The sequence below is a fragment of the Mustela nivalis genome, assembly GCF_964662115.1.
Source record: "Mustela nivalis genome assembly, chromosome: 8".
Lineage (NCBI taxonomy): Eukaryota > Metazoa > Chordata > Mammalia > Carnivora > Mustelidae > Mustela > Mustela nivalis.
Genome location: NC_139027.1, coordinates 118,053,736 through 118,081,472, shown reverse-complemented (window position 1 = coordinate 118,081,472; position 27,737 = coordinate 118,053,736). Strand labels below are relative to the sequence as shown.

General features: G+C 52.1%; 2 protein-coding genes across 4 annotated transcripts; both read left to right on the top strand.

Moving 5' to 3' along the window:
• Positions 1–1,222: 1,222 nt before the first annotated feature.
• On the top strand, positions 1,223–4,443 carry SOX12 (SRY-box transcription factor 12). The gene has a single exon (XM_082743071.1). The coding sequence runs from the start codon at positions 1,591–1,593 to the stop codon at positions 2,542–2,544; it is 954 nt and encodes a 317-aa protein (XP_082599197.1). The 5' UTR covers positions 1,223–1,590; the 3' UTR covers positions 2,545–4,443.
• A 6,540-nt stretch (positions 4,444–10,983) lies between these two features.
• On the top strand, positions 10,984–23,651 carry NRSN2 (neurensin 2). 3 transcript variants are annotated; one of them, XM_082745632.1, is made up of 3 exons: positions 10,984–11,348; positions 19,853–20,047; positions 21,949–23,651. In XM_082745632.1, the coding sequence occupies exons 1-3, from the start codon at positions 11,325–11,327 to the stop codon at positions 22,372–22,374; spliced, it is 645 nt and encodes a 214-aa protein (XP_082601758.1). In that variant the 5' UTR covers positions 10,984–11,324; the 3' UTR covers positions 22,375–23,651. The 3 variants fall into 3 exon arrangements, with proteins under 3 accessions (XP_082601758.1, XP_082601759.1, XP_082601760.1); XM_082745633.1 differs by lacking the exon at positions 10,984–11,348 and adding an exon at positions 16,259–16,360; XM_082745634.1 differs by lacking the exon at positions 10,984–11,348 and adding an exon at positions 16,423–16,519.
• The last annotated feature ends 4,086 nt before the right edge of the window (positions 23,652–27,737 follow it).

Genomic DNA, 27,737 nt, shown 5'->3' with positions numbered 1-27,737 from the left:
CCCCAGCGGAATTCCACTTTAGAGACCCTGATCCCGACCCCTCCCAGCTTCTGATTCCCAGGGGCCAGACTTCAGCGCCCCCTCCCATCGCCCAGGCCCATGGCGCCGTGAAGGTGACCTCCCCCGGGGGCAGCACACGGCCCGCGGTGCCCGAGCGGGCTCACACGTGGTGAGTGGGGAGCGCGCAGCCCCTCCCCGCCACGCGCCTCGAGCATGCGTCGCGGACACGCCCCTTGGCCTAGCTCCGCCCCCGTGCCCGCGCACGCTTCTCCGGACTCCGGAGGGACGTCGCGCCCTAGTCCCGCAACCAGCTGGTCGCGGTGTGGGGTGGGACCTGGGATGGGCACTCCCCGCATCCTCGAACCTCTCTTGAAGACTGAAAAGCAGAAAGTCAGCCCTCCTCGAGACCCTTGGCTGGAAGGCGAGATGCCCCAGCGAGATGCTCTGAACTGGGAGGAGAGAGCTGGGACCACGAGCCCGAGATTCGAGCCCTATTCGGCTGCCTTACTTGTTCCGAATCCGGGAAAGTGGGCGTCGTATTCCCTTCTTTCTCAGGACTCTTGTGGCGCCTCAAACGAGACTTTAAAAAATATTCATTGGATTTGTGACAAAAATCACTTGTCGAGCCCCTGTGTGGCTGGACCGTGTGTGTACTGGGCAGGGGCTACATTTATGAAACGAGGAGTCTGTCCCCTTGAAGAGCTTTCCCGATCCTGAGTCCCCTACATTCTGTTCTGGGATGGTCCAGAACAGACCACCAAAAGGTTTTGTTTTGGGCCTCCAAAAGAGGAGGGCGCGGAGGTCCCACCTGGCAGCAGGTGTCACTGAATAAGCTAAAAATTTCAAAGGCAACGTGGGGCGGAACAAGCTTTCGGAGGCAGATGGGAAGGGCGCTCCGCGTTCCCCCACCCTCCTTCCAGTCCCCAGCCTAAGAAAAGAAACCGACCTCATCCAACACCCTCCAACCCAGCCGCGAGACCGCCCCGCCCCGCCGCCCGAGCCCCGCCCCATCCCGGCAGCCAGCGATTGGGAGATGCAAATACCAGCTTCTCTGCCCAGCAACGGGTGACGCGCCGCCCGAGCGCGAGGCGTGGCCCGGCCGCAGCCCAAGCGGGCACCTCGGTGTTTACACGGGGCGGCCCCGCGCGCGCCGCAGCGGCCCGCAGACGGCGAGGGGGAGGGGTGGCGCGCGCGCCGGCGGGGCCGCGCGGGGAGAAAGACACTGGAAGGCGGCGGGGCGGGGAGCGGCGCGCGCGGGCCGCGGCGGAGCAGGAGGCTGCGAGGAGAGCCCGCGGGGGCCGGAGGGTGCGATTCCTCCGCCCCCGCAAAACAATGTGCAGCGTGCGGCAGGGCGCAACTTGCCGGAGGCGGCGGGGGCGCGCCGAGCCCGCCTGAGACCGCGCCGCTGACCTTCTCCCCCCGCCGTCCGTTGGGCCCGAGCGCCCAGCTCCTCGCTCCCCAGCTCGCGGGGGCCGGGCCGAGCTGCGGGGCGGGGCCGCCCCTCCGTCGCTGCTGCCTCCTCCCCCACCCCCAGCCGCGGAGGATGCGGACGGCCCCCGGCGGCGTCTAGCGGCCCCGGGCCCAGGCGCGATGGTGCAGCAACGGGGCGCGAGGGCCAAGCGGGACGGCGGGCCGCCGCCCCCGGGGCCCGGGCCGGCCGAGGAGGGGGCGCGCGAGCCCGGCTGGTGCAAGACGCCGAGCGGCCACATTAAGAGACCGATGAACGCGTTCATGGTGTGGTCGCAGCACGAACGGCGGAAGATCATGGACCAGTGGCCCGACATGCACAACGCCGAGATCTCCAAGCGCCTGGGCCGCCGCTGGCAGCTGCTGCAGGACTCGGAGAAGATCCCGTTTGTGCGGGAGGCGGAGCGGCTGCGCCTCAAGCACATGGCGGATTACCCGGACTACAAGTACCGGCCGCGCAAAAAGAGCAAGGGGGCGCCCGCCAAGGCGCGGCCCCGCCCCCCCGGCGGTGGTGGTGGTGGCGGTGGCGGCAGCAGGCTCAAGCCCGGGCCGCAGCTGCCTGGCCGCGGGGGCCGCCGAGCAGCGGGCGGGCCTTTGGGGGGCAGCGCGGCGGCGCCCGAGGACGACGACGAGGACGACGACGAGGAGCTGCTGGAAGTGCGCCTGGTCGAGACCCCCGGGAGGGAGCTGTGGAGGATGGTCCCGGCGGGGCGGGCTGCCCGGGGACCAGCGGAGCGCGCCCAGGGGCCGTCGGGCGAGGGGGTGGCTGTCACCACCGCCTCCCCCACTCCGTCGGAGGACGAGGAGCCGGAGGAAGAGGAGGAGGAGGCGGCGGCGGCGGAGGAAGGCGAAGAGGAGACGGTGGCGTCGGGGGAGGAGCCGCTGGGCTTTCTGTCCAGACTGCCCCCCGGCCCCGCCGGCCTGGACTGCAGCGCCCTGGACCGCGACCCGGACCTGCCGCCCCCCTCGGGCACGTCGCATTTCGAGTTCCCGGACTACTGCACCCCCGAGGTTACCGAGATGATCGCGGGGGATTGGCGCCCGTCTAGCATCGCCGACCTGGTTTTCACCTACTGAGCCCACCGTCAGCGGGGCGCGCACGCCCCCAAACCAGCTGTTTACATACAGGAATCAGGTATTGGGGCCCCTCGGAGGCCGAGGCTGGCACCCCATCTCCCGCGCAGCCTCCCCCCTCCTAGACGTGCCCATCCCCCTCAAATCCAGACATGCCCCTCCCCCGCAGACACACCCCAAGGCAGCCCAACCCCCACTCTTTCCCTGACATCCAAGCCCCGCCCCATCTTGCCCCCTCCCGCACAGCCACCAGCAGCCACCCCCCCCCTCTACACCTCCTGTCCACTCCTACAGACCTGCACCCCTCCCCCACCTCGCACACGCCCCTCCTCGTGGCCGGAGGACACGCCCCTGCCCTTGCTCCTGAATCCCTCCGCCTTTGCCTAGCCCGCCTCCTCTCTTGTTTAGGGGGGCGCTGCGGCTGGGCGGCACCGCACGCTCCTCCCATGCCCCCCTCCTCTCCCTCGCCGAGCGCCGGGGCCCGCCCCCTTCTCGCGCATGCTTAATGCTTCTTGGGAGGAGGGGGTCAGTCCCAGTCGAACCGTACGCCTCTGTGGCCCGCTTCGGGAAGAATTGGGGCGGGTATTGAGCGATCCTGAGAAATTTTTTTATCCGGGAGCCGCGGCTTCCTTTCAACCCGACGGGGCGTCACTGCCTTAATGGGAGGAGCGCTAAGGAAGGGGGAGAAAGAGACTAGCTGGCCCGGAAGGATTTGGTTTGGAGCTTGGAACTCTATCTGGTGGCATAGTCCCTTTTCCTTGCGGGCTTGCCCAGACTGAGGTGCACCTCCTCCTCCTCCCTCCTCCGCCCCACCCCCTGCCCATACACACCGCTAGGCTGCCTCTACAGTCTACCTTGGTCCCAGAAACCTCCCTTTTCTTTACCCCACCTGGGAACTGGGAATAGGGTCTTCATCTGGAACTGGACCACGAGAGGACTGCCCAAGAAAACTCCGAACCAAGGCATTTCAGTCTATCTGGGGACAGGGTTCTTGCTGCTCCCCACTCCACCCCCTCCAAGTGCCCCATCAAGTCAAAGGCACACTCGCAGTCTGGGCTCCTCCCTACGCCCACCACTTCTTTCTATCACTCGAGTCCTGTGCCCACAGTGACAGTATTCAGTGGGAGAAACTGAGGCACGTTGGTACAGGGTGGGGGGTGTTGAGACTGAGGCATGATAGCAGCCGGCGTGGCAAGAAGACCCCCACTTTTAAACAGCTGGCTTGAGAGAGACTAACGACTGGGCCAGTGAGACTGAAAGGAGGGTCAGAGTAGTAGAGGTCCGCCGTTTGCGCGTGTTTTTCCATGTGAAAACTCGGGATAGCGCTGCTGCCTGAGGAGGTTGTGTTCCGTTCCGGGGTGCCCTCGATGACCCTACCCCTCTTAGTCCTCAAGTCCCGCCCCTCCGGCCTCCCCACGCCCCCTTCAGCCCTCACTACCTGTATCTCACCGGCGTGTGTTCACCCTCTTGGGTGTGCACACATTCTCATTCACACACACACAAATCTCAGGAACAAACGGTCCCAGAGTCCTCTCGGACCCCTGCCCAGGGTCTCCGCAGGTCTCTGCCCCACGCGTTCCCGTCGCTGACAAAGCCACCAGCTGCCTCCTTTAAGCTTGGTGCTCCGGCTCTGGGCCTTTCTCGCGCTCTCTCTCTCTCTCTGTCTCTCTCTCTCTTTCTCTGTCTCTCTCTTTTTTTTTTTTTAAAGAAAAACAACAACAACAAAAAGACAATGAAAAAACCCAGAAAACGTCATGTGAGTGAAGAGATGTCACTGTCTGTGGTCTTGGAGAACTAGTCTAGTAGCCGAGGGGAGGGGTCCCTCTGATCTGGGGCACTGGCACCCACAGCAGGACTCCGCCAGTCTGATGCCAGGACTGAATAAAGTGTATTTGCCCCGACCTTGCCCTGTGGTTCTACATGTCTGTGCCTCTCCTCAACCCTCCCCCAGACAGTTTGCCAGAGGGAAGTCCATGTGACTTAGCACCGTGCAGGAAGAGCGGGGGTCCTCTGTCTCCTCCTATTTCAGGACTCCCTGGTCTTCATTAAGGATGACAAACTCATCCCTGCAGGGCCAGGCATGTGACATAAGTGATAGAGTCTGGGTAGACTTGGGCTTCCTGACCAGCCTCAGCAGGGGGGCAGCCAGTCACCTCAGGCCAGTCGTGACCTTGTGGGAATGCAGCCCACGGTGGCCAGATTGTTCAAAAGAAGGTAGAAATCTGGATGTTTCTATGAACATCTCAATTGCAAAATGAAAGCTGACTCATAATATTTTTAAAAACAGGTGTGCAGGCATTACCCGGTCCAAGGGTGGCCAGTTTGACCCTGCCCTTAATGAGAAGTAAGAAGAGTCGGGCCACATTGTCTGGGCTCAAAAAGCCCGAGTACCACCACCCCTGAACACCTGTGTGACCTTGAGCAAATTCACTTCACCCTGACTCTTTTCATAGGATTAACATGTGAGAACGTTTAACAGTAGCTGCTTCAGGCTAAAATGAAGTTTGAGGTCAGAAGTATTTAATAAGATGCTCCCTGAAGTGTATTACTCCATTGTGCAGAGGAGGAAACAGGCTCAGGGTGGCAAAGCAACCTGTAGGAGGGCCTACCAGCAGCCAAGGTCAGAGTCGGGCCCCACATTTTGGTTCTCTCCTTGTGGGTGCTGCCTTTCCTTCCCTATTCACAGATGGTATTAGGCTGTCCTCTGGGTGGGGGGCAGCGATGGTGGGGTTGGTCCCAGTATCTAGCACACAGTGTAATTTTATTAAATAACTAAAGAAGAGCAACGGGAGCCACAGTGATTCTTGTCCTTGAGATTCTTACCAGCATGTTTTGGAAACAGAGGAAGGCCTTTTAAAAAATTCTTTGTTGTTCCTCCACCCCCATTCCCAGTTCCTCCATTGCCAGTTCCGGTGAATTCCTAAGGTTGACCAGAGCCTGTTTCCCCAAGTAAGAACCAAGGTCAAGTGTACAGACCTCATCCAGAGAGGGTATTTGGGGACTGGGATACCCATAGACAATTGAAAAGAAGACTATAGCAGGTTTAGGAGTGCTGGGTGCCTACAGAAAGGGGGTCTGGTTGAGGGAGGTGAAGCTTCTGATTTAAAGCAAGAAGGCAAAAAAAAAAAAGTCTTCTAGGATAGAATTGAGAAGGTGAGAAAGACAGAACTAGGTGCCACCAGAACCCCCTAGAAGGAGGGACTTGCCCAGCCATGAGAAGTATGGTCAGTGGATAGCCTCCCGCTGCTGAGAGCCCTTTGACCCAGGGCAGCCTGCATCCGGTGTCCCAGGGAGATCAGATATCTAGACAAATGCCTGGCCATTTTGGTTCAGCGATGGGGACTGGACAGACACCGACAGGCAGCGCCAGTGCACAACCTCCCCCTGCAGTCACTCACCCAGGGCAGCCGAGGCTCTGCCAGGCCTGCAGTGCAGTTTGACCCCTGTACCCAATCCTGCTTCCTCTTCTTTTCACAGGTGCTTATACCTAATAAATATCTTGCACCCAAGACCCCGTCTCAGCGTCTGTTTGGGGGGAACTCGGACTGCAAGGGAGGGGGTGAGGGGCCCGACAGAGGGAATTGGGTCACTGGCCCTGTACCCGCAGCAGGGCACTTCTGATGCCCCTGACCTGGGGGGGGGGGGGTCTCTTCCCTTCTCCACACAGGCCAGCAGCCCCCACCTTAGGGCTGCTCCCTCCAGTGGGCATCAGTGAGAAACTGCAGCCTCTGTCTACATCACTGCAGATCTCTCCCCTGATCAAAGCTGGAGAGAGGGAGGGGGTTGGTCTTTTGCCCTTCTGAGTGCCATGGAAGGGTAAAGTGCCAGGCCAGAGGTAGTCCTAGATCACGGTGGCATCTTGGGCGGTTTCCCCATATATAAAGTTTGGGAGGGGAAAGTAGGAACAGAATAGTTGAGAGACCATTTATTGTTACTTGGTTCTTTACATTTCAGAAGGAAATGGATTCTGACCTGGAAAAGGCGGGGAGAGACTTGCTTATGTGGGCTCTGGGGACACCTAGAGGCTGAAAGGAATAGGAAGCATTTGAGGGTAGGGGTGGGGTGTATCCCATTCCAATCTTACTGGGTTCCCGAGGTCATTGACTCATCATCCCCGTTGGATCCCAGACCTGGGCTATTATTTTTTTTTTAAGATTTTATTTATTTATTTGACAGAGAGATCACAAGTAGGCAGAGAGAGGAGGAAGCCGGCTCCCTGCTGAGCAGAGAGCCCCATGCAGGTCCTGATCATGACCTGAGCTGAGGTTAAAGGCAGAGGCTTTAACCCATTGAGCCACCCAGGCGCCCCTCAGACCTGGGCTATTTGAACCATCTTGTTTCCAAGGCTTTAAGAACACCTGTACACTGAGGTGTTGGTTATCTGTAGCCCGTAAAAAATTGCCACAAATGTATCAGCCTGAAATAACACGCATTTATTGTTTCAGTCTCTGTGCCCTGAATGCAGGCGTGCCTTAGCTGGGTTCTCTGCTCAGGATCTCCCAGGGCTGCATCAAGGTGTTGGCTGGACTGCATTCCGTTCTGGAACTCCGAGCCTTCTCCCAAATTCACCTGGTGGCGGGCAGAGTTCAGTTCTTTGGGGTCAAGGAACTGTGTTCTTCCCGACTGTCAGCTGGTGCCACTCTTGAATCCTGAGGGTCACTATCAGTGTCCTATCTTCCCAAGCTCTCTCACAGAGTGGCACTTTAAGCTCTTATTTACTTATTTATTTATTTACTTAACAGTCTCTGTGCCCAGTATGGGGCTGGAACTCCTGAACCCAAGGTCAAGAGTCACATGCTCTAAGCCAGCCAGGTGCCCCAGGGAAGGCTCTCTTTTTAAAGTGCTCACCTGATTAGATCAGGCCCACCCAGGAGGTTCTCCCTTCTAATAAGCTAAGGCTCAACTAATTTGGGACCTTAATCACATCTGCAAAATCCCTACACTTTTGCCATATAATGTAACCTAATCACAAGAATGACATCATCTGTCATACTCACTGGTCTCTCCCACCCAGAGGATAGCAGGTTATGTGGATCATGCACACCACGGTGGGAGGGGTCGGGGTGGGGGGGAATCTTGGGGCCATCTTAGAACTCCGCTTAACATAGCTGTGGATTCTCAAGTCCATATCTCCATCCTGATGTTGCCAGACTCTTCTATCGAGCTGCCTCCTCCTCATCTCCACTGGGATGTCCAACTGGCACCTTAAACTTGGCATGCCTAAATATGAATTCTTGTTTTTGCAGTGCTTCCAAGGCTGTTCCCCACTCCACATCTTCCCATCACATGTGACTTAAAGGCCAACAACCTGTTGGTCATCCTTAGCTCCTCTTTTTCCCCATAGCTTCGTATCCCTTGTCCCTGTTGGCTCTACTTTCAAAATGTGTCCTGTGCCCTTATCACTTCTCACCCTTTCAATGGCCACCCTCACAGTCCCCGTCAATCTCTTGCCTGAACCAACCTCTCACTGGACTCCTTGCTTTCTCCTTTGCTTCAATCACAGTCTTATTATCCACAGCAGCCAGAGGAATCTGGTTAGCCTACAAATCAGACTATGTCTCACTTCTCAAAACCTTCCACCGGTGCTCATCTCATTCAAACTAAAAGCCAAAGTCTTCAGCATGGCCTGCAAAAACCTATGTAATCTAGCTTGGGGCCCCCCGTGGGATTCATCTCCTATTGCTTTTTCCTTCCCTTGCCATACAATAGTCCGCTGGCTTCCTTGCTGTTTCCTAAAACTACCAAGCACATGCCAACTTCAGCCCTTCTGAACAGCCAGCCCTTTTCCTGTTCACTCTGCTGGAAGTGCTCTTCTCCCAGATACCCACATGGCTTACTCCCTCACTTCTTTGGCACTTGGCTCCAATGTCACTACCTCAAAAAGGTCTTCCCTGATCAGTCTTGTAAAGTATTACACATAAACCCTTAGGCTATCCCCTTACTTTGCTTTATTTTTCTTAATAGCATTTATCGCTGTGGTATTTATCATATACAGTTTCAATTTTGTATCTCTTTCTCTCTCTAATTAGTATATCAGCTTCACAAGGAAGGATTGGCTTCTGGATTGGACTCCTTGCCTTAGCTCATTCAATCACTCCTTCACTCACCCAGTCAACAGCTTTGCCAGGCTCTGTGCTGGATGCTGGAGTACAAAGATGAAAAAGACAGACATGGCCTGTCTTCACTGAACTTAACTCCCAAGGAGGAGAAAGACACATCAACAGAGGGATGGAAATGCACTGATGGAGATGGACAGTGGGGCTGGGGGCACACAGACATGGAGCAGGGCATGGTCAGGTCACTTCATGGAGAAGGTGATGTTTAAGCTGTGACCAAGACCTCAGTAGGTTGTTGTGATTTTAGAACATGGCTACATGTTCTTTGACATTCTTTCCATAAATTTCCTTCCTCTTGAGTCTGGGCTGCCTTCACAATCCACTCATAACCAATACAATGTAGCAGAAAGATGCTATAGGTTTCTATACTGAGCCACCAAATAAGAAGTCCAACACCCCTAAGATGGTCATGCAATGAAGAAGCCCCAAACAGGTGCAAAGCCTCCCCCTAGGTGCTCCTGGTGATCCAGACACCCTCCTTGGGTGCCGGTCAAGTGAGCAGAGGGGTCTCCAGGTGATCCTAGCCCCCAGTCATTCAAGCAGTGTCTTCCCAGCTGGAGTTCAGCCGTCATGGAGCAGAGACAAGCCATCCCCTCTTACCTGGTCTGAATTCCTGACCCATAGAGTCCATGGTTGTCCTGAAATTGTGGTTATTCGCACTACTAAGTTTGGGGGCAGTTGGTTATGCAGTGGTTATCACTAGCACAGTAAGACTAAGCAGATTCAGATGAAGGGAAAAGCTTTCCAGACACCAGCAATGGCAAGTGAGAGGACTCCACAAGAGAAAGGGACATGGAAGGGAGGTGGCTGTAGGCTGGCGGGGGTGGTGGGGAGAGAGGAGACAGACTGGCAAGAACAGGAAGGGCCTGGAGGGTATTGGGACTTTGTCCTGAGTCTCTGTACTGCAGCCCATGGGCTCCCTTTTTTTTTTTTTTTTCTTTTTTTTTTTTTTTTTTTTTTAAGATTTTATCTATTTGGGGCACCTGGGTGGCTCAGTGGGTTAAAGCCTCTGCCTTCAGCTCAGGTTTTGTTCCCAGGGTCCTGGGATTGAGCCCCACATTGGCCTCTCTGCTCAGCAGGGAGCCTGCTTCCTCCTCTCTCTGACTGCCTCTCTGCCTACTTGTAATCTCTGTCAAGTAAATAAATAAAAATTTTAAAAAAGATTTTATCTATTTATTTGGAGAAAGAGAACACAGCAGGGGGAAGTGGGAGAGGGAGAAGCAGGCTTCCCACCGAGCAGAGAGCCCAATGTGGGGCTTGATCCCAGGACCCTAGGATCATGACCTGAGCCAAAGGCTTAATGACTGAGCCACCCAGGTGCCCCTCACAGGCTCATTTTAATGATCTGTTTATTTATTTGAGAAAGAGACAGAGCGTGTGCACATGTGGGCGCTCACGTTGTGGGGTGAACAGAGGATGAGGAAAAGAGAAACTCAAGCACACTCGCATCTTGAGCCTGGAGCTGACTCAGGGCTGGATCTCATGACCCTGAAATCAGGACCTGAGCAGAAACCAGGAGTCTGGAGCTTAATGAACTGTGTCACCCAGGTGCCCCCAAACCTGAGGGGTCTTTTGAAAACAAACATGACTGGGGCGCCTGGATGGCTCAGTTGGTTAAGTCTCTCACTCTTGGTTTCAGCTCAGGTCATGATATCAGGGTTGTGAGATCATGCCTCATGGCCAGCTCTGCCCTCAGTGGGGAGTCTGCTTAGGATTCTCTCTTCCTCTCCCTCTTCCCATCTCCCTGCTCTCTCTCTAAACATAATAAATAAATCTTTAAAAAAAAATAAAAGGAAAGAAAGAAAACAAATGTGACTACCTCTGGAAACCTTTCAGTGGCTCCCCATTAACCTCAGGATGAAGGTTAAGATTCTTGGCCTTGGCATTCAAGGCCTTTTACAGTTGTCTTCTTTATTGTTTTTACAGTCTCTTCTTCAGCTACCAGCTCTGCCCTAACGCTCTGCCTCAGTCACGCCACTCCCAAAGACAATGTCCTCCTCTGCCATTTGACTTTGCTCTTGTTGAGAAATTAGAGGGAATCTGGACTAATCATCCTGCCTTTTGAGGCCTTGTTTCCCCATCTATACAGTTAGGTGGTTGGACCAGAAGCATTCAAGAGCATATCCCATCTGGCGTTCAGGGAGCCTCTGTAAAGGAGGGGAAAGCTGCTTGCAGCCAAACCTGCCTCTCTGGCTTCTTTTAGGTTGCCTAGCAATGGATGCCAAACATCTCCCCCGTTCTAGGAGGTTTCTTAGCAACCCAGTTTCTCACCCTCAGTTGTTTTCAGGGTTTTCTGTTAACTAAATGAATGTTAAGTTCTGCTCTTTCTCTTCCAAGAAAATCTGTGGCCAAGGATCTCTTTGGAGTCCTGGATCTCATTGGCCAGAACTAATCACCTGGTTTTGTCTAACTTCAAGGGAACTGAGAAATGTATGTGATGCACATGGAAGTTTGGTGAGCGGTCTATGTCTCTACCAAAGTGTTTAAACAAAGCCTCTTGTGAGCAGAGGTCTGAATAAAGCCAGAAGCTAGCCATGCAGATTTCTGGAGAAGGAGCAATAAAGCAGAGAAACAAGTACAAAGGTTCTAACACCTTGAGATAGGGGTTTGCCTGATGGGCTTAGTTTACTCAAGGATGCTGGTGTGGCTGGAGCAGTGAGTGAGGGAATGGAGGAAGAGGAGAACACGGAGGTAAGTAAGGTTGTGGGCAAAGGGCAATCACAGGTCCTAGTAAGAAGTGGTTTGGAGGTGCCTAGGTGGCTCAGTCAGTTAAGCATCTGCCTTCAACTCGGGTCATGATCCCAGTGTCCTGGGATGGAGTCTCACGTCGGGCTCCCTGCTCCAGAGAGAACCTGTTTCTCCCTCTCCCTCTGCCTGCAGTTCCTCCCGTTTGTGCTCGCTCTCTCTCTCTCTCTCTCTCTCTCTGTATCTGTCAAACAAAGAAATAAAATCTTAAAAAAAAAAAAAAAGAACTGGTTTGGGATAGTCATTGCTGCGTAACACACCATCTTTCAACTTAACAGCTTAACATTGTTCTATTATCTTTCACGATCCTGTGGGTTTATGGGATTCAGTGGGATAGCTCTTCTCTTCATGTGATGTCATCTGTGGTCTCAAGTGGGTGGACATGTCCGAGAGGACTCGCTCACACCATGCTGCCTGATACAGTATTTGGTGCTGGCTATGGGCTAGAGGTCTGGTGGGCACTGTCAGCTGGAGTACCAGCATGGGACCTCTCCATGTGGTTTGGGCTTCTTCGGCAAGGGGACTGGGGCCCAAGAGGGAGCTTTCCAGAAGTGAGCGTTCCGAGAGAAGGGAAGAGGAAGCTGGTCTTTTTTTTTTTTTTTAAGATTTTATTTATTTATTTGACAGATCACAAGTAGGCAGAGAGGCAGACAGAGAGTGAGAGAGGAGGAAGCAGGCTCCCCGCTAAGCAGAGACCCTGATGTGGGGCTCGATCCCAGGACCCTGGGATCATGACCTGAGCCGAAGGCAGAGGCTTTAACCCACTGAGCCACCCAGGTGCCCCGGAAGCTGGTCTTCTTGAAAGCTAAGTCCAGAACAGACACAGCATTGCTTTTGCCATGTTTGGTTGGTTGAAGCAATGGCAGGGCCAGCTCAGGTTGAGGAGCAAGAAACTCCACCTTTTGAAGGGCAGAGTGAAAAAGAGTTTGTGGCCATCTTTAATCCACCACAGTTTTCTCCTTTTTTTTTTTTTTTAAAGCATTTATTTATTAGACAGAGAAAGATCACAAGTAGGCAGAGAGGCAGGCAGAGAGAGAGAGGAGGAAGCAGGCTCTCCGCCGAGTAGAGAGCCCGATATGGGACTCGATCCCAGGACCCTGAGATCATGACCCAAGCCGAAGGCAGTGGCTTAACCCACTGAGCCACCCAGGCACCCCCAGTTTTCTCCTTTTGCCCTGAGTAAGATGAGATGTCATTAGAGGGTTTTGACCAGGGAATGAGACTCCTGTATGAGAATCTGACTCTTGATTTAAGGATCACTGTGGCTACAATGTAAAGAAGAGACCATTACGGGGCAGGGCAAAAACACTAGGTAAAAGGGCTTGGATGATGGGAGTCTGAGATGACAGTCATGCTCAAAGTAGGGCCCTGGCAGCAAGATTTGTCCCACTGACACCTGACTGTCCAATATGATGACCATTAGCGGCATGTGGCTATTTTAACTTGAGTTTAAAATAATTAAGGTCAGGGGGCACCTGGTTGGCTCAGAGGGTAGAGCGTGTGACTCTTGATGTCGGGGCCATGAGTTCAAGCCCCATGTTGGACATAGAGCCTACTTAAAAATAAAGAAGTAAATAAAGTAATTAAGGTTAAATAAAATTTAGAGTTCAATCATCAGCCTCACTAGCCACATTTTAAATGCTTAATAGCCCAATATGGCCAGTGGTTCTGTTCAGAGAGCACAGATCTAGACCATTCCCACCTTTGCAGAAACTTCTGTTGGATAGCACTGGCTTAGTAAGCCTTCTCATCTCTTACAGCGTTCTACATCTAAAATGTTTAACTACAACATCCCACACTCTGACCTCAGGCTCCCTTTCTTCCCATATACCTATTTTGGGACTTCATTGAGCTCCTCCGTCTGGAATTCCTGCATCTTCTCCAGATCCATCTGCTCTCTTTCTCAGCTGCCTTTGGCATCCTTCCCCACTGAGCCAGGATCCATCCTGAGGTTCATTATGGGATCTGTTTTCTCCTCTGCATTCCCATTCACCCCTCCTTTCTGCCCCACCTGTCCTGGAGAACCCCCTCACCCAAGAACCGGAGTGCCAGCAGCCTCCTTCATTCCCATTTCTCCTGACACTGCCAGAGAAAGTCACAGCCATGCACACCATTGCCTCTACAGATCATGGCCTCAGAGCCATCAGAGCAAATTCAGATTCTGCGGAATCGTGACTGAATGACCTCAGGTGGGTGACCTCAGGCAAGTGACCTCATAAGGTTATTGAGCAGATAAATTATGCTGGCACCTAGTAAATGCTCAGTAAGTAACATCTGTTACCACCACCATCATCATTACTGATTATTCCAAATTTTGACCACATTTTGAAAAGATTGTGGAAAAACTTACATAACATAAAATTGTCATTAGTGATGGTACATGCACAGAATTATGCACCCATCACCACTATCTAGTCCAGAATATTTCTATCACTCTAAAAGGAAACCCATAAAGCAGTCATTCCTCATTCCTCCCTTCCCCCACCCCGTAGGAAACACTAATCTGTTTTCTGCCTCTACGGATTTTCTGACTCAGGCTATTTCATCTATATGGAAACATACAACATATGGCCTTTTGTATCTGTCTCACCACCCTTTTTAATCCTCCTGTTGAACTAAAACCTTTCTCTTCTTTTTCTTTTTTAATAATTTACATTTAATTGCTACACCCAGCGTGGGGCTCAAACTTACAACCCCAAGATCAAGAGTCACATGCTCCACCGACTGAGCTGGCCAGGCACCCCTAAAACCATTCTTTCTTAATAGATGATTCTTCTTGTTTTTCTCCAGAGCATTCAATTTATCAGATTTCTTGTCATTCAACTCCCTGCCCTCCTTACCTATAAACTAATGCACCAATAATAGCAGTAGCAACAACAATCATTTGTTGAGGTCTGACTCTGTGCCAACGTGCTTCACTAAGGGTCTTCGATGCACATCTCATTTCACTCTGATAAATCCTCTGAGAAGCAACCACTAATCTTATCTCTATTTCGTGGTCAGGGAAACAGAGGCTCAGAGAAGTTAAATCATGCAAACAGTGAGTGGCAGAACCAAGATTCAAACCTGAGTCTGTTTCAGGCAGAGTTCAACACATAACCACCACACTGTATCTCTTCTCAGTGGCCACCTTCCCTCCCTCCCCTGGGTCTCAGAGGATACTGGATCCTTCCTGGGCTGGCTCAAAGCCCATCCCTCCTGTACACTTGACCTCATCCCTTCCCATCGCCTCTGGAACTTCTTCCATCCCCTCTCCCATTATTATCAGAGCTGAACCTGATTCAGACAGTTCCGTACTGGAATCATCTGGTTGCTTCTTCACTTGTCTGATGCCTAAACTGGGACGACTCAAAGGCCAAGCCTAGCTGGGACAGGCAACTTCTTATGGGCTTCTCCTGTAGTTCATTTTACCCCCTAACATCTCTTGGATCCATTCATTTCTCTGCAAGCCCACTAGGCCAAGTCATAGTTATCTCTGATATGGAGGCTCTTCTCGGATCTCTCTGCTTCCTCTCTGAATCATTCTAGCCTGTTCTACAGAGGGATCAGCACCCAGAGGGATCTTTTCAGTGTGCAGTCCAGAACACATCCCTCCTTCCAAAGCTTCCATGGACCCCCACAACCCTTGGGTTGAACTGCAAACTCCTTACCTTGGCTTATGAGGCCCCGAATGTATGCTTGCCTCTCTAGCATCATCTCCTGTCACTGTTCAAGGTCTTTAGTTTGGGGCTCTAGGACTTTTCTCTGTCTCTTTTTCTGTCTGTCTGTGTCTGTTTCACACACACAGTTAAATGAGTAAGTAGTACATGTAAAGCACTTTGATAAGCCCTTTGCACATAACAAACCATATATTTGTTATTATTACTAGTCTATGTTCAGTAAATATCGATTGAGCTGCCTAGTCAACGCCAAACACTACACAACTCTCTGGGATACAATAGTGAATGAAAAAGATCTGGCCTCATCTTGGAATTCATTCATCTCTGTATCCCCAGCCCCCAGCACGTGGAAAGACAGAATGGTTGCTTAAGGCATGAAGGCATGTGTGTGCAATGGTGTTTGATGGAGCTCAGAGCAGTGCCGTGACTTTCCTAAGACCACACAGCAAGTGTAAGACAAAATCAAGGCTGTGGGCTCATGACAAGGAATGAAGTAGACACAGTTGTCTGGCAAGGGCTGGTTCTCCAGAGAGAGGGGCCACAAGGCACACACTGCCTGGAGCAGAACTGCAGGTAGGTTAGGAGAGAGAACACTTGTTTCTTCCAGAGGGGAAAGGAAGTTTCTCTACCAACCCCTTCTCCCCAGCCTCAACTTCGTTTTCGACATAAGAGGAGCTGAGCCTTAGCAAGGGTCAGTGGCTCAAAGAGGGAAAGAGAATGGAGAGAGGACGAGGGATTCAGTGACAGGTGAGGGGCCTCAGGAAGAGGTAGGGAGCTCCTGAGAGAGTGAGGGTGAGGGCTGAGAGAGAGAGAGACAGAAAGAGAGACTGGAATCTGTGGAGAAAGTGGGGGTGGGGTCAGCAAGATGAGCACTTGTACACTTATGGCGAGGGGCTCCAGGAAGAGGATGGAGACCCAGAGAGGATGCAATGAGGAAATGACAGCTCGGTGAAGCAAGGGTCTTCAGGGATAGGGGTGGGAGATTAAGGGAGTGATGGAGAGTCGGATCAGAAGTTTGAGGGACTGCAGGAGGGGGCGCGTTCTGGGGAGGCGATAGGGTTTCCGCGAGCGGCCTGGGGTCTCAGAGAAAGAAGGGAACTCTGGAAGGAGGTAGGGGCTCTCATTCTGCAGGGGTCCGCAATCTGCAGAGCCAGCCTTTGCGGCTGGCGGGTGCCCCCCCCCCTCACCCCCCAGCCCCGTATCACCCCCGCCCCCCGACTGCGGCGCAGGCGCCGACAGAACCAGCTTCTGCTCGGCTCTCGCTCTGGCTCCCGCTCGGCGGAGACAGCAGGCAGAGAGGTGAGCTTCAGCCCGGCTCCACGCGCGCGCCCCGACCCCCACCCCGCCTTCTCCCGGGTTCCGGGGAACCCCACCTCAGCCCGCATCCCCAGCCCCGCCACGTCCAACCTCGGACGGGACGGCGTTGCCCAAGCCTTGGTGTGCCTCGAGCTTTGGGAGGTGAGGTCCCAGAAAAGTCGTAGGGGGCAGAGATCTCACCAGCCCCGTCTCCCAGAGATATCTCAATGCTGAGAGGATGGGCAGAGGCTTCGGAGGACAAGACCCCCACCCACCTCTTTATTAAAAACCTATTCCCACCCTTCCGTGCCTCAGTTTCCCCCTTTCCCCTGGGGGAAATGATACGGTTTATCTCGGCCAGGGAACTGGTGGTCCTATCAGAAACAGCGGTGCGGTAGCGAGAGGGAGGAATTGGCCCGATTTCCCTGGACTTGCCCCCCAAGAGGGCGCCCCTTCTCCCAACCCCGGCAGCGCCGGACACTGTTGTGGGCAGTGGGGGTCCAGATTGGGGTCTGGAAAGGAGAATGAATGAGGCCCTTCAGGCAATAGGTTCCAACGATCTTCAGGCCCTTGCGCCTATCACCTTCGCGTACTTCTCCCTCCGCTCGCCTCCGCCGCAGTCTCCCCCCTCCGACCCTGTAGCCCCCCTCCTCTTCCCGCTCCTTTCACACTGAGCTCCTTCCTCCTCCCCTCGCCTAGGGACACCTCCCCAGCGGTTCCCATGGCAACCCACGTCCCGGGTACGCGCGCGGTGTCCGGAGCATCCTCTCTCTCCCTCCCCCTGACCGCCAGACCGCCTTCTAGCAACCTTAACACGGGAGGGGGAGGGGCCAGGCCTAGCGGGAGGCTGCGTCAAGGTCACCTTCCTTCTCCAGTGCCAGCAAGATTGAGTGATTAAGTATATTTGAGATTGAGGGACGGTGAGTTGCAGGGGAGGAGCTAACCCAGACCTACAATTCCCGAGCCTCTCTTCCCTGCCCCCTCCCCTAGGACTTTAATTAATAGTTGCAGCTTTGACTCTGACTGCCCCCAAGCCCCCATTCAGTCTTCCCACCCAGGCCTCCCGAGGGCCCGGGCCGGGGGCGGTTCCTGCAGTGGCCACACCCCCTCGGGGGCCCCGCCCCACCTTCCTCCCAGGGAGATTCCTGCTCTCTCGCGGGACCACTTGTCTTCTTCCTTATCTTTCGGTTTTGGTCTGTGTCTTTTTCCATTCTCGATCCAAAACTTTTTTTTTTTTTTCTTGTATTTTCCTTTTCTTCTCTTTTTCCCTGAGTTATGGGTGACGGTTATAAAGCACTGCGATTTATAGACAGGCTATAAGAAGAGAACTTCTGGCGCTTGTGTGGATCCGTGGGGGCTCCAAGAATTACCCCAACACACACTTTGGCTCTGTGTGTGTGTGTGTGTGTGTGTGTGTGTGTGTCTATGTGTGTGTTTCTCCGTGGAGTGTCTTTGTGTGTAGTGTGTCTGTTTCTTGGTGCTATGTGTGTCTATCTGAATATGTCTCTAGGTAGTATGTAAGTGCCTGTCTCGGTATGTCTCTGTTATGTTTGTGTAGCCATGTTGGTGTGTGTCTCAGGTGTGTGTGTCTGTGCATCAGTCTGTGGTATGTCTCTGTTTGATTTGTGTGTGTGTGTGTGTGTGTGTGTGTGTGTATGCCTGCCTCTCTGTGCTATGTGGGTATGTGTGTGCTAGTGAGTTTATGCAGGAAATTGAAAGCTACATCTGATTGGAAATTGGGGGGAGGTCCAGAAATTTGTCTTATCCTTCAGTGTAAGCACATTGCTTTATTATTATTTTTTAAGATTTTATGTATTTAGTGAGAGAGAGAGAGAGAATGCGCCCATGAGTAGGGCAAGGGATAGAGGGAGAGGGAAAGAGAGAATCTCAGGAGACACTGCAGGCTGAGCCCATGGGGGCTTAATCTCATGACCTCTGAGATCATGACCTGAGCTGAAATCAAGAGTCGGAAGCTCCACCAACTGAGACCCCCAGGCACCCCGCTCATTGCTTTATTTTGTTTGAAGCTGCTCAGGGGTGCTGATGCAGGACCCCAATCCTTTCCCAGTATAAACAACTCCCCTCCCCAAACCCACCCTTCTCCTCATCCCCCACTTTGGTTTTAGTCCTCTCCATGTGTAGATACACAATTACTTTCCATTACCAAGCCCTCAGTGTCTCCATCTGTTAAAAGGGAGATTCTTAAGGTACGTGGTTGCCAGAGGCAGGGCAAAATGTGTGAAGGGGGTCAAAGGTACAAACTCCAGTTATAAAATAAATAAGTCATGAGGATATAATGTGTAGCCTGGTGACTATAGTTAATAATACCATATTGCGTATCTGAACGTTGCCGAGAGTAGATCTTAAAGTTTCTCTCACAAGGAAGGACATTTATTGGTAACTAGGTATGGTGACAGAGGTTAACTAGACTTATTATGGTGATCATTACAAATACTGAATCGTGTTGTATACCTGAAACAAATACGATATTATATGCCACATATACCTCAATAAAAAAGGGTATTATTCTAAAAGGAGGGGTTCTTAGATGGGTTTCCCTAGAAATCTAAACACCCCCCAAGGGATGCCTGGGTGGCTCAGTTGTGTTAAGCATCTGCCTTCCTTCTGCTCTGGTCATGATCCCACCGTCCTGGGATCAAGCCCTGCATCGGGCTCCCTGCTCAGTGGGGAGCTTGCTTCTCCCTCTCCCACTCCTCCTGCTTGTGAAAAATCCTCAAAAAAAAAAAAAAAAAAAAAAAAAAACCACCCTGAGACTAAGAGGGACCCTGGCTTTCACCTCCTTTGGAGTCAAGATGATTTGGGACTTGGAGGCTCTTGCCTTGTGAGGGGCAGCCCCGGGTAGGATTATTTTAGAGCCTTGCACCTTGGGAGCTCAGCCTGATTGGACAAGTGTCAGCCATGATAGTTACCCCCAAGAGTACCGGGAAGAGGGGAAGATTTTGAGAGGAGGTGGAGATGAGAACCTCTTACTCCAGATACAGGGCTCAAAAGGTTTAGAATAAAAATAATAAGGAAGAAATTACAGTAATGGTAATGACAACTGGTGCCATTCCTTGGCCTCAGATATAGTGACTGTGTGAAGCAGAGGTGACTATTAGCCCTGCTCTACAGGTAAGGAAACCAAGTTTCAGAGAGGTGAAAGCACTTGTCTAAAGTCACACAGCCAGGAAGTGGTAGATCTGGGATTCCCATCCAGACCTGGGATTCCGATCCAGACAGTCAGACCCCCAGAACCCACAGTCCCAGCCACTGGGTGGCCTCCAGATTAAACAAGCACATTTACTGGCATCTATAATTGTTAAGCACTGGCCTTAGTGCCCCTATGCGCTGGCTCATTCACCGCATACTTAGAGAAAGACAAACCAGTACCTAGAAGGCCAGGCTGCGTTATGAGTGTGGGTTATCTAAAATGGGAGGAAAAGCAGATGACGCACAAAGACTCTCCCCCTGTCTGCACCTTGCTTCCCCCCACAGAGATCCACAATGCCAGGCTGTGACCGTTCCTGCAGCTGTAGCCGCGGCCCCAAGGTGGAAGATGGCAAATGGTATGGGGTCCGCTCCTACCTGCACCTCTTCTACGAAGACTGTGCAGGTGCGGCCCTCAGCGATGACCCTGAGGGGCCTCCCATCCTGTGTCCCCGCCGACCCTGGCCCACACTGTGCTGGAAGGTAAGGCCAGAGGAGGAGCAACTCCTGGGATTTCTTGGGGCTGCAGGGAGGAGATGAGATCGGTGGATGGAAAAAGAGATGATACAGCAGGTACAAGCAACAAAAACCCAATTAAGGGAAACCTGGCCGACTCCGCTGGTAGAGCATGTGACTCTTGATCTCCCGGTCGTGAGTTCAAGCCCCACATTGGATGTGGAGCCTACTTTTTTTAAAAATTGGCAAATGACTACTGTTGATAAGTCATTCAAAACTGTACAAATTTGGGGCACCTGGCCGGCTCAGTTGGTAGAACGTGAGACTCTTGATCTTGGGATTGTAGGTTTGAGCTCCACACTGGGGATAGAGATTACCTAAAAAGAAAATCTTAAAAAACAAAACAAAACAAAAAACCTCAAGTGGGCTTAAACAAGGAAGGGAAAATATCACCCACTTTATTGAAAGGGCCAGAGATTGAGCAACTTCAGGCCAAGTTCAATCCAGTCGTTCAAGATTTCTCTTAGTCTTCAGGTTCCCCATGGTACCCCTGCCCGTGTGGCCCCTTTAGCTTCAGAATCTATGCACATGTTCTCCAAGTAGCTGCTACCATTCTGATCTTCAGCATTTTCACTCCACACCATCCGCCGGAAATCAGAATTTCCTCCAGTATTTCCTTCAGAAAAGAAACACTGCTTTCCATTTCCAGGAGTCCTATCAAGCACTGCATTGGCTCTGATTGGATCACTTGCCTGTCTCTGAACTAATTACTATGGCCAGAGGGCACAGTATACACTGACTGTAAGGAAGTGGGGTTCATCTCAGCTAACTCTTCCTGTGGCTTCTCAATGACATATTGGAGTACTGTCACAGGGACAGTGGAGGAAAGGAGCAGTGAGTGTCTCCACCAACCAGGGAGAGTGGTCAGTGAGGGCACAGAGTGTAGGGAAAGGGTGGAAGTGGCAGTAAGCAGAATCCCTACAACAGGCATAGCTCTTTGCTAAATACTATAACGAAATTGAGGCAAAGAGCCCTTCCCCTCGGCTTTCAAAGGGCTTCTACTCTACTGGGGAGGCAAAGTGTAGAGATCTAGAGACCTCAGGCCAAGTGGTCAGAGGGTGCCAGGAAGGGAGATGCTCTCAGGACCTGGGGTGAGCAGGGAAAACTCCCAGGAGAAAGTGAGCATGTATTTTAAATCTTTGAGCATCTTCTAATTGCCAGGCAATGTGCTAGGCTCTTGAGGACAGAGAATTTAAGATGTGGTCCCTCTCTTCTAGGAGCTCCTAGCTGTGGTTCACATAGTCATTCTGCAAACATCCACTCAGTTACTGCTCTGTACCAGCGTCATGCTAGGAAGACACCTAGTGACCCAAAACAGACAGTGTCTGTTCTCATGGCTCTCCAGTCTCTCGTTCCAGTGGGACAGGCAGATATCACTTACAAAGTAATGAAATTCCATGTTCAAGTGTGCACCATGGTGAGTGCACAGAAGAAAAAATGTGCACAGTGTTTGTACAAATGCAAAGCAGGGGACCTGACCCAGGCCAGGGGCATCCCAGAAGGCTTCCCTGAGGAGATGAGTTTGAGATGAGATCTGAGGGATGTGTAGGAGTTATCCCGAATGCAGGAAGGGGGCAGACAGGATACAGAGATGAGATGGGACCCAAATAATGATGGAAGGAAACTCAAGGTACTGGAAAAACCTACTGCTAGGTGGGAGTTGGAAAGACGTTGATCTAGGGGTTTCAAGACTCCAAGTAGAACATGACAGTTTGTGCCCCTCATCAGTTCGATCCTAGGAAGTGTATTCTGTGACTTCTCTGTGATTCCCATCTCTTAAGGTTAGACTAAGTTGTTACCGTTAAGTCTAATTGGGATCACTGTCAGGCTGACCCTAACTACCTCCCAATCTGTTTGCCTCTCTCCAGATCAGTCTGTCTTCGGGAACCCTGCTTCTGCTGCTGGGTGTGGCGGCCCTGACCACCGGCTATGCAGTGCCTCCCAAGCTGGAGGGCATCGGAGAGGGGGAATTCCTGGTGTTGGATCAGCGGGCAGCTGATTACAACCAGGCCCTGAGCATCTGCCGCTTGGCAGGCACAGCTCTCTGCATGGCGGCTGGGATCCTGCTGGCCATTTGCCTGCTCTGGGCCATGACTGGCTGGCTGAGCCCGGACACCAAGGCAGAACCCTTGGACACCGAAGCTGATGGCCATGTGGAGATCTTCGGGGATGAGCCAGAGCAGCAGCTATCCCCCATCTTCCGCGATGCCAATGGCCAGTGTTGGTTTTCACCACCTGCCAGCCCCTTTGGGCAATCCTCTGTGCAGACCATCCAGCCCAAGCGGGACTCCTGAGCTGCCCATAAGGCCAGAGGAGGAGCCAGACCTGGGGTCTGGACCATTCCTCTGTCCCACCACACCTGGCCCTCCAGTTGTCTCCCTAACTTCTCCCCTTCAGTGGGGCCCCTTCCACCTATCAGAAGACCCAACTCCAGGTCAAGCGAGTCTGGAGCTCAAATCCCAGTAGCCCTTCCCAGGGATTGAGCCCCAACTCCTCCAAGATGCCAACTTTCCCCAGGTCCTCCCAAAACTTCCCACCTACCCTTCCTTCCCAAGACCCTTCAGGAGAAGAAAACTTCCCTCTCAATCTATCCTCCCTCTATTCTCTGTGACCCGGGGAAGCCCCTTTTCCTTTCAGACCATCTGTTCCTGTCTCCATACTATGAGGGGTTTGGATCAGATTCTAGAGTTCCATGACTTTCCTCTTCCCAGATATAAGCATTACCATAGACAAAGTTGGCGGGTTGCGTAGCGAAGTCATTCTCATCTTGGACCCCTTCCTCTGTCAGCTGCTCCAGCATGCCTGCGGATGGGTCAAGAGCACTCAGTGGGACTTCCCTTCCAGGATGGTGCGGAAGCAGTCACCTCCTACAGAATGTTTTCTGTGCGTTTTGGCCTCAGAGCCCCTGAGTCTGGCCCATGATGCGCTCTAATTAGCCTCAGTTTACAGACGAGGTGGCTGAGGAAAGCGGTCAGTCCGCAGGAATGGGGACCCACATCTTCTGCCTCCTCTTGGACCAGCTCTTGTTCTATGGCTGGAACAGGAGACCTGCCCGATGCTTTCCTGGCTTCCACAGGACCTCCAGGAGTGGGAGGCAGGTGGTCCAGGGAGCCTGGTTGGAGGCCTGAGGGTCCTAGGTAGCTCAGAAGAGAATTTGGACATGCATTTAAATGGTCTCTTAGAGCCGAGGGGCAGGAGAACTGGGATGTCTTTGCCCTTCAAAATCCGCCCACTTAGTAACCATCACCCACAGGTATTGACCTTACTCTGTAACATACATAATGCGTCCTCCTGGGGGCACCAGAACCTTCATCCCGCAGGCTCCCCAGCCAGATGAATCACCTCCGTTCTTACCACTAGAGGGGGCTCCAAGACAGCTGGAGAGAGGAGCCCACGGATCCCGCCCCTACCCTCCCCCTCTCCGTCGCACCTCCACCCTGAAGTGGTCTCTTGGGAGTGTCCACCGTTCTCCCCAACCAGGCAGGCACTACTGCCTCTGTGCTCCACGCTCCTTCCCCACTCGGGACCCCTTCTATCTTACTTTCCCTTTCAATAAAGAGCTGGGACGGATGCTGGCTTGGCTTCTTTTCTCCATGACCATGGGGCATGGGTAGAGAGGAAAAAAGACTGTTAGGAGCTCCTGCCGTGTGCTGGACACTTAAATCCACTATTTCTCATTAGCTCCTTATGATAACTCTTTGGGAAAGGAGACTATCATCTTCATTTTATTTTTAATTTTTTAAAAAAGATTTTATTTATTTGACAGAGAGATCACAAGTAGGCAGAGAAGCAGGCGTGGGGGGAGAGGGGGAAGCAGGCTCTCTGTTGAGCAGAGAGCCTGATGCGGGGCTCCATCTCAGAACCCTGAGATCATGACCTGAACCGAAGGCAGAGGCTTAACCTACTGAGCCGCCCATCTGAGCACCCCTCATCTTCATTTTACAGATGAGTTAACTAGTGGTCAGAGAAATGGGGCGACTTAAAGGGAGGATTTAAATGCTAACTTGTTGGGGTGCACCTGGGTGGCTCAGTCGGTTAAGGGCTGCCTTCGGCTGGAGTCATGATCCCAGGATCCTGCATGGAGCCCCCCATCGAGCCCCCCATTGACCCGGGCACCGGGCTCCTTGCTCAGTGAAGGGTCTGCTTCTCTCTCTCCCGCTGCCCTCCCTGCTTGTGGTGTCTCTCTCTCTCTCGGCAAAATATATAAAATCCTTTTTAATAAATTAAAAAAAAAAAGTACTGACTTTTTGGGAAGGAGATTTCTCCAGCGTCCTGACAACCCACTGCCCCCATCCCTGAGGGGGAGGTAAGCTCCTGGAGCCCAGAGCTCTGGGATCTGGAGCTGGCACGAGCTGGGATCGTTTCCAGGGCAACGCAAACAGCTAACCCCTATGAGCACTTACCAGAGGGCAGACACTGTTCTTAGTGCCTAACAGACACACATTCATTCATTTACCCTCACAACAGCCTATGAGGTAAGGATTATTATTCCCAAACCTGGCTCCCAGACAGCAGGTTTGTATTTCCAACCATGATGTGCTCGTGCTCAACTATCCCAAACTGCTCCTGTTAAACCCGTCCTTCAGACCAGCCCCTGCGAGTCCCCCTTCCCCCACCCTCACCCCTCCCCCTTAGAGGGCGGTGCTCCAGCTCCCTGCTGGCTCTAGCCCAACCCTTGGAGCCATCTTGGCCCCAGTCTGTCCTCACCCTCTAAATCCAACCCAGTGGCTAGCCAATCTCGCAAATACAGCCTCACCGGGCTTCTCTCCGTCCGCACAGCCTGTGGCATTTGTCCCCTCAGTACAGTCTACAGCTTACCTATTTGTTATATGTGCCTCCGTTACCTGTCTACCCCCGCCCCAGTGTGATCTCTGCCAAAAGGAGGATCTTCCTTCACTTTGTTTGCTGACATACCCCAAGGGCCTAGAAAACGCCTGGCACAGAGTAGATGCTTGATAAAAATGGCTTGAATAAATCAATCCTAGTTTTATAGGTGAGGACCGGGAGGCTTGGGAATATTAAGTAGCTGACCCAAGGATGCACAGGTAGCAAGGGGGCAGAGCTGAGGTTCAAACACAAGCAGGGGAGCTCCTGAGTCCACAGTCTGGGTCACTGCATTGCACTGCCCCTTGGTTTGAAGGTGCAGAGCTGGGGAAATGACACTGAGCGCCAACAAACCTATTTAGGAATGTTTGTTGCCCTGTGGAATTGTGAGCTTAGTGTGAACAATTTTTTTTTTTTTTCCAGAGAAGTTAGAATCCAAATTTGTATATGAGATGTATCCATTTTTAATTTTTTCAAAGATTTTATTTAATTATTTGACAGAGAGACAGCAAGAGAGGGAAACCAAGCAGGGGGAGTGGGAGAGGGAGAAGCAGACTTCCTGCTGGGCAGTGAGCCTAGCATGGGTTTTGATGCAAGGGCTCTGGGATCATGATCTGAGCCAAAGGCAGGCACTTAACTGCCTGAGCCACCCAGGCACCCCAGAGATGTATCGTTTTTAAAACATCAGTATGGGGGTTGCTGGGTGGCTCAGTGGGTTAAGCCTCTGCCTTTGGCTCAGGTTATGATCTCAGGGTCCTGGGATAGAGCCCCACATAGGGCTCTCTGCTCAGAGGGGAACCTGCATCCCCCCCACCGACCCCGCCTGCCTCTCTGCCAACTTGTGAGCTCTCTGTCAAATAAATAAATAATTTTAAAAATTGTTTTAAAGATTTTTATTTATTTATTTGACAGCCAAGGATCACAAGTAGGCAGAGAGGCAGGGGGCACGGGGAGGAGGAGCAGGCTCCTTGCGGAGCAGGGATCCCCATGTAGGGCTCGACCCCAGGATCCTGAGATCATGACCTGAGCCGAAGGCAGAGGCTTTACCCTACTGAGCCACCCAAGTGCCCCAATAAATAAGATATTTTTAAAAAATTAGATCTGTTTCAAAATTTGACTGAGCACTGAGCAGGAGGAAACATTCCCAGGGATAGCTTCAACTCCTGAGAGGCCACGTGTGACCTATGACTTGGACACTCTGAGTTCGTGCCCTCAGCTGGACAGGACCAGGGATGGAATTTCACATTGACAAGATGGCCTCCAGAAATGGAAGTAGGCCTCCATCCCCGGAATATCTATATCTCACTTTAGTTTTCCTTCCCAGCTGCCATGGAGGAAGCCAACCCTGATCTGTAAGCCCAATAAAACCCAGGCCCCCACAAAGCCCCATTCCCCACAGGGAATCTCTTTTAAGAGAAGCAGAATCCAATAACCAAAGTTAATTCGCACTGACACCAACTGTTGCGTGAATCCTTGAAGCATGTTAAAGGGGGCTGTTCCACTGTCCATACTTTGCTAGGGGGAATGTATACTGGGTTCAGTACTCTTTCCCCAAAGTTCACGTCCACCTGGAGTCTGTGAATGTAACTTTATTTAAAAATAGGGTCTTTGCAGAGATAAGAAAGTTAAGATGTTCCCATTGGATTAAGATGGGCCCTAATCCAATAACTCATCCTAAGAAGAAAAGAAAAGAGAGATTCGGACATGCCAGACACACAGAGGGCTGATGTCCACCTGAAGACGGAGGCAGGGTCTAGAACAATGTGCCTATAAGCCGGGGGATGGTAATGGTCACCGGTAACCACCGGAAACTAGAAGCATCCAAAAAGTCTTCTTTCCTAAAGACTTCAGAAGGAGGGTGGCCTTGCCCGCTCTTGATTTCACACTTCAGCCTCCTGAACTGTGAGGCAATACCTTTATGCTGTTTGAAGCCAGTACTTTGTGATAACCATGAACTCTATTATCTCTGCAACTCTTCTGCAAATCTAACATTACTTTTTCTTTTTTTTTTTTTTTAAGATTTTATTTATTTATTTGACAGAGAGGGAGAGGACACAAGCAAGGGGAGCAGCAGGCAGAGGGAGAAGCAGGCTGCCCACAGAGCAAGGATCCTGACTCAGGGCTCGATCCCAGGACTCTGGAACCATGGCCTGAGCTGAAGGCAGACTCCCAACCCACTGAGCCACCCAGGTGCCCCCAACATTACTTTACAACATTACTTTAGGTGTAGAAGTGAGATGACAGAGGGGACATCATCATTTGGAAAGCATCAAAATAAGATGGCCTGCGTGGCTTTCAGGCCTACCACCTTCAGAAGTCGAGCTGGGGCAAATGTGGCTATCTTGCCAAGTGGAAGAGAAGGTGTAACTGGGGTGTCAAGAGTAGAAGACAAAATACCATGGGGACCGGGTGAATGAGGCACCTGAAAATTATCTACCAAAGATTCAGGCCAGGATTCTGTGAAGGAACACTGCCTCAGCCCAGGGGGGCCTCTGTTGTAGCCTCCAGTCCATCTGAAGGATTTCAGGGATGAGTCACATAGTAAATGTTCTGGTTTAAAATAAAATAAAAATAAAAAAATAAAATTATTTTTTAAATAAAAATGATGATCATACAATTTTTCTTGTCAAGATGGAGTAACAGGAGGGGCACCTGGGTGGCTCAGTGGGTTAAGCCTCTGCCTTCAGCTCAGGTCATGATCTCAGGGTCCTGGGTTCGAGCCCTGCATCGGGCTTTCTGCTCAGTGGGGAGTCTGCTTCCCTCTCTCTCTCTGCCTGCCTCTCTGCCTGCTTGTGATCTATCTCTCTCTATGAAATAAATAAATAGAATCTTA

Excerpts from the sequence above, each read along its gene's own strand:
- SOX12 (XM_082743071.1), top strand. The coding sequence starts at position 1,591 with ATGGTGCAGCAACGGGGCGCGAGGGCCAAGCGGGACGGCGGGCCGCCG.
- NRSN2 (XM_082745632.1), top strand. The coding sequence starts at position 11,325 with ATGGAGGAAGAGGAGAACACGGAG. Across the intron at positions 11,349-19,852 it reads AGGAAGAGGAGAACACGGAG|AGATCCACAATGCCAGGCTG; the intron begins GTAAGTAAGGTT and ends TTCCCCCCACAG. Across the intron at positions 20,048-21,948 it reads GGCCCACACTGTGCTGGAAG|ATCAGTCTGTCTTCGGGAAC; the intron begins GTAAGGCCAGAG and ends GCCTCTCTCCAG.